The following is a 6458-nucleotide window of genomic DNA, read 5'->3' as shown; positions in this document are numbered from 1 at the left end:
ATTCCTTGTCTAGGAGGAATACAAAGGAGTAATGGTCATTTTAAGGACCTCACAGCCGCCATTTTGAAAATGGGGCCTTTCTTGGAGTCAAACTTTGGTAAACTTTTAGTATGTTTTTAAGTACATCTGATACTACTGTAAACCACTGAGAAATCTTTTGTTAGAATGTGTTTGGGGTCAAGCCATATTCGCAGCTGACTAAATACTAAAAGAGAAAAAAGCTCCAAGGCACAAAATGGAGAAGGCCATTTTGTGCCAATACGCGTGGGTTGCTGCCCAGTTCTATTTTTAATGTAAGACCTTGATTTGAAATGGCAATTTAAATAAAAGCTTTCTAATTTTTTCACAAGGGTGCCTTTCCTGCCTTTTGTCTTCCCTTTACAAAGAGTACCTTCATGATTTTGTTTTGAACTTCCAAGCACTCAAGACTTAATTTTCTTTTTTTTCTTTTTTTTAAATGCTGATCTCCTATAATCTCTGTGCTCATGCCAGGTTGCTGATGATGGTTATGGGGTTTCATACATCATTGTGGGTGAGGATATGATCAACTTCCACGTGTCGTCCAAATACTCCTGCAGTGAGACTGTAAGTAAAGCCTCTGTTACTTCATCAATGTTTGGATATGGTTTTGGTCATTTTGTACAGTAAACTTTAAATCATACAGGGGGGAATCAATACCCTTTCTCTCATTTTCTACATATTAAAGTACATTTTTGCTTTTCAGTCATTTTCATTTGGATTACCTGCATGTTATTATACTAACTAATTTGAAAAGACTGAATGCACTTCAATACAGTTTCTACTATATTCATTCCTGCTGGGATGTACAGACATCAGAAAACAAAAAGACAATGCTGTGTTACTCACTCTCTAACTTCCTAGCGTATTTCCACTGACCCCCTTTTATTTACATGTTCTGTCCAAACATGCTAGGACGTGCCAAATTGATTGAGAGGTGAAAGAAAATCTCTAACTCAATTTGTAACTTCTCTGTATTTGCGCTGACCACCTACCTTTTTTCTTTTTTTGTACACTTACTAATTCTGAAAAATTTATCCCACACATTGTAGCATTTGGCATTCATTTTACTCCCCATTATTATGAAGCAGGGGGTCTACTGTACGTCCGATGCTTCCATGTGTAGCGGGAGTCCTAGAAATTAGCTTGATTATTCACTCAGAAATTTCAATGGATTATTTATTGCACATTAAATGATCTATTATGTTCAGCCAGACAGGTTTTCAAAGCATAAGGTAGGGTTGCATCACGGTGGATTCCTTCTTAAACCACAATGCATGTGACAGGACGAGGAAACTGTGCAGTGCTTTGTGCTTTGCTGTCAGTTTTAACTTCCCTTTTTTACAATCTCATTACTGTGGTATCCAGTGACATAATAGAGCTAGACCGATAAATCAGCCAGGCCCACATATTACTTCCTTGCAGATATATTGAAGTGGTGTATATTTCAGTGGATATGTAATAAGAGTCTTCATTAAATAGTTGGTAGAGAGTAGTGACAAGTTGGTGTTTACACTGTAAAATGTCCCACGTGTAAATGCATGTGTGGACGGAGATCGTTTTTATATATTAAATGCCATTTAAAAGGGAAACTGTAGTAATGGTCACAAAAAAGATGATGATAATAATAATACTACTACTATTGGCAGAAACATAGTTACCAAATATTTTTAAAGTCTCTCATATCTATAGCCACATCAGCCTCAAAAGTCCAGTCAGCTACTGTATAATACTCTATACTTTAGACACTTGTCCTCTCTCTCCACATCCTGTTGTCTCCCCCCCCCTCTCTATGTGGCTTTCATTTTACACCTGTAATCTTAGATGCTCTTCCCTTTTCCAAACCCTTCTTTTTAATACTTTGATTGTATCCCTTTTAGGACTCCCACAGGTTTGGAGCTCAGATAAGTAAAGCTTTCCAAGACATAATGACCCTCCTCTCTGCTGACACCAAAACCTCCTCGTCCTCCAAAGGCCCAGCCCAGCCTCAGCCCAAGAAGCTCCTCTGAATATGGCAGAAAGCAGATCACCACGCGGACATATATTCCCCTCGAGACATCTGAGCTGAGTGTATAACCCCGTCGTCTTAAAAAGCCCAACCCGTGATGTGATTGACCTAAAAGCATAAATGAAACTGACAAAAGTGAGTTAAAGGAGTAATATCAGGAGGGCAGGTGCTCTTCCTTTACATCTCCCACCCTTTTCAGATAACAATAACCGCTTTTAGGCCCCGTTCAGACAGAGGAAAAAAAACAAAGCACACTGAAGACGCAAGTAGCCCTGTCATGTTGGACAGATAATCTGTGGCACTATTTTTCCCAGCTCATCGACAAAAAACATAAAAAAAAAAAAACACCTGCACACAATAAATATGAATTGTATTCTTCCATTTAAAAAAAGAAACCTACAGTTCAAAAGCCTAAATGGGCACTAACAAATGTATTTTGCTGTTATTCAGCATTAATACATACACTTTTGTATTGTAATTTTACGAGACCCGTCAATCAGAGATTCTTCTAGACAACTTGAGAATGCTAAATGCTTCCATTGCCTTCTTTCTCTGAGAATATGAAACCTGTGATGGGGGATTTTTAAAGAAAGAGGAAGCAAAGGTTCAATACTTAGGAAAGGAAGTCTTAAGGAAATAAGTGCGAAGTGGAGAAAGAGACCCAAATCTCTACATAAGGCATAAAGCGGAAAGCATCAAGAGGCCCTAATTCTTAATAAAAGTGATGGGAAATGTGTTTTTAGTTTGAAAGCAGACCTATGTACATGTCCGTGTGAAATGATGCTGTCTCAAAAAAAAAATTAAAGCAAATGAGTTTTTCATTATTATTAGGGCCCGAGCACCGACAGAGTTGGTAGGCAAAGGCGCTATTGAAATTCAAATGTTTCTTCTTCTTTCTATTATTATTATTATTATTATTATTATAAAAAAAATAAAAAATAGGAAGTTACAGTCCTTACGCTTTGATGTCCTCTTCCTAGCTGGTTGACCATATCCATTTCAAAATTTGGATAACATTTTTTTTTTTGTTGAAGGGCGTCGTCGTGGCGGCACGTCGAACTTTGATGTAACGTCACGAAAAAGAAAGTAGTAGTAGAATTTACATTGTCTGATCTGCCCCAAATCTTTCACACATGATGTTCGTCCAGGCCATGAAGTGAATCCCACGGGTCTCAGGCTTGATTATGGTAAATTGGCTCAATAGCGCCCCGCCAGTTAATACACGGCCGCATCGACTGGAAACCGCCAGCACCCCCGACGTGCGCAGAGTGCGAGGGCCCGTTCCTCGCTGCTTGCAGTTTTGATTATTTTTTCTTTTTATTGTCCGTACGATGGATTGATTTAATAAGGCATGGATGTTTTAGATATGCTACACAGTTGTGTTTTTACTGCTTACAATTGAGTGAAACACACCTCAAGTGTTTGAGATGGTCCCAAGTGGACTGTTGCAGTGTGGTGTACGGTTGAATTGCCTTGTGATTATTCTTACTGTATTTTTTTTTTTTTATGTTATACAAACCTTTTTCAAACATTCTTGTTTCTTTCTCGAATGTCCCACCAGGAGTGCCCGCACACCGTCGTGCTTTATTTTTCCGTAAGGGCCCCTTTTGGTTACCGTTGTTTAGCTTACGAAGTGCCACTCTGGGTTGACATAACTTAAAGAATGTACGATAAACATGACCCTAGCCCTCCGTGTGCCAGAGCCCGCCCATCTGCCCCCATTGAGTCTGTGCCCGCCAATGCAAAGGAACATACTTATTTAAATTGTATTGCAATGATTTAATGGGGAAACAGTTGTATGAAGAAGTGAAATCTGCAGTTGGTTCTCACAGTACGGGCCGTTGGGAAAGAGAAGGGGTCCCTGCCCGCTCTTGGACTGAAACATACTTAATAGGGCAAAGACAAACCGCAGTAAGTACTCTATTTAAAAGGCTTAGATTTACAAATGATATGAGATCATACAGTCCACTTCGGCACCAATGGTGCGGTCTGCCAGAGGAAGAGATCAATAATGTGCTGATACTCACACAATCACCCGTCTCCTCCCTAGTTTTAAAGCTACAGTGTGGCATTTAAGAAACATGTGTGCCTGAATTCAGTAAAACCGTTTCAATGCAATTTATTATCAATGCAATTGCTAAGGCAAACTGTGTGTGTGTGTGTGTGTGTGTGTGTGTGTGTGTGTGTGTGTGTGTGTGTGTGTGTGTGTCAGTTGGTCGGTTAGTATCGTCAGGATATGTTATGTGCTTTGATGTAGTGGTAAAACAAAGAGTTTATTGATATTTTAATAAAAAGTGTCTGGTTTTGTTAAGAAGGCATTAACCTTCCACTACAGCTCTGTTAATGTTTTAGAACTGTACTTTGTAATATGGATTGTTGGTTTAATATTTTAATAACATCAGACCAGAGTGTCTTCGGTTTCTCTCAGGTTCAACATTTCGCGGCTCCTTTGCCAAACTGTTGACTGCCAGAACAGCTGTGTGTTTTCCACGATGACTCACAGCCACGAGGCACTGATGTGACGTTTGTAAAAGATCGGTAATGCCAATTTCTAGAGCTGCAGCAATGTAAACTAATAACTTCTCTACCTCTCTCCACTTGTGACGTTTTTTGTTTAATTTCCCTTTTTTCAGATTATTACTCATTTATTTTAGAGTTTATAGTTTTTGTTCCCCCATTAATCAAAGAGATTATTTGATGACAAGAAAGTGTTCAAACACTTGTGGATGGGACAAAACACAACTAAACCAGTTCAACCAGTTTGTCAAGAGCCAATGGTCATACATCAGTGAACTACAACTAAATGCTCTATTGTGATCACACAAAAAAGTGAAGCTTCTTGTTTGCATAAAAAAAAAAATCGCATTAAAATCAACCACTTTAAAATCTTGAATTGCTTTTTGTACGTGTGATATACATATATTTTTGTAAATCAAGGGACTTCTACGAAGAGTTCCTTGGTCTCTTTTAAAAAGCGTTTCTTATAATATTGGTACATTTAAGAAGACTCTGTTGTTGCAGTTTGGATAGGCGCTTCAGCTAAAAGCCAATCCAGTGTTGATCCAGATGTTTTCGTTCTCGTTACTGCCTTTCTCTTCACTTCATGCCTCAGCCTGCCTGCCAACCTGCCTGGAAACCACAGTGCCACTCAAACCCACTCTGTGCCTCGATCGACTCCACTGTGTCTCATATATTATTAACACCAAGTCCTATGGGATGGATTAGTGGAATCCGTGTCCTCTGCCTTTCAACAGTTTGGACAATGAGCCTCTCACCACCACCACCACCCCCCCCCCACCCCCCCGCTAAACGAGCATTTAGCAGCAATTTAAAATTTTTCTTTGTGTTAGGATACATTTGTATAGTTTTATTTCTGTGTACTCTGTTTCTGCGGTTTTTACTCGTGGTTAATAGTGACGCTTGAACACTTTTGACGAATGTGTGGGTATTGTTACACATACATTATAATGATATCCTGTGTTTTCTGAATTCACATTCCAAAAGATGCTTATTATTCCTTTGTTGTTGTTTTTTTTGTCAGTGGTTTTCATTTTAAAACCTATTTAAATGTTAATTGTGGACTTTGTAAAGAAGATTTTACTGATGGTGACGGCATTTTATGTACATTAAAAATACTTACTGAACCTGCGGTACATCTACATTTTGTATGTTGTGTGTGTGCCCATAAGCTCCGCCTACACACGCCAGTGTCCTCCCTTCCCCCCACATTTACGACAAATATAAGTAGCCTATTTTATTTTGTCCTCGTTGCTTTGGGGTCAACCAGGGCAGCAGTTTTCAGATTACATTATGTGCGTACATAATTGCAAAAGGGTTCTCCAATGTTTTCTCGGTTAACCTTTTAAAATATCAGATTAGTAAACAGAATGTGCCTTTGGAACATTGGATGAATGGTTGCGGATAATGGGCAATGGGGATATTGCATTAAAGATCAGCCAATTCTTTCTAAAACAGTCGACAACCCTTTTGTAATTATGTAAGTGTGTGTGTGTACACAGTATGTACGTATATGTGGTACAGCATACCCACCACGATACATTAGACTACACCGCTGAACAAAACCCCATGGCTTATTAAATTAAAAATCTTTTTATTGGACACATGGAGTAGAATTTTTTTATTGGTGCTGATATTGATAACAAAAATTGTGTTTTACCTTCATTTGTCCCTGCACTATGGAAGCCCATTAGCCCGGTCCTACCAGACTCTGGTACATTTCATTTGTAAATAGTCTGGCCACTCTCCATTGACAAGTGTTAACTTCCTTGAAGGCGGGTACTCTGTTGAAGTTAAACTATTGGATCTTCCCAGAGCCACTTGGGATCTGCCATAACCAATCGCTAAGGTTTGGTCGTGACTTCGGCTTAGCATCGCTAGCATTAGCCTTAGCCAACTCCTTCACCACTAACTG

The 6458-nt window shown here is 39.1% G+C and overlaps 1 protein-coding gene across 1 annotated transcript in view; it reads left to right on the top strand.

The window, feature by feature from the left end:
- Positions 1 to 5670, top strand: part of cpt1a2b (carnitine palmitoyltransferase 1A2b) — a 63205-nt gene extending 57535 nt beyond the window's left edge. The window contains exons 18-19 of the mRNA XM_039825041.1: positions 493 to 585; positions 1899 to 5670. Coding sequence (XP_039680975.1) covers positions 493 to 585; positions 1899 to 2027 — 222 coding nt within the window. The 3' untranslated portion in view covers positions 2028 to 5670. The remainder of the gene's footprint in view (positions 1 to 492; positions 586 to 1898) is intronic.
- The last annotated feature ends 788 nt before the right edge of the window (positions 5671 to 6458 follow it).

The sequence above is a fragment of the Perca fluviatilis genome, chromosome 15 (assembly GCF_010015445.1).
Source record: "Perca fluviatilis chromosome 15, GENO_Pfluv_1.0, whole genome shotgun sequence".
NCBI lineage: Eukaryota > Metazoa > Chordata > Actinopteri > Perciformes > Percidae > Perca > Perca fluviatilis.
This window is presented reverse-complemented; position numbering and strand designations above follow the sequence as displayed.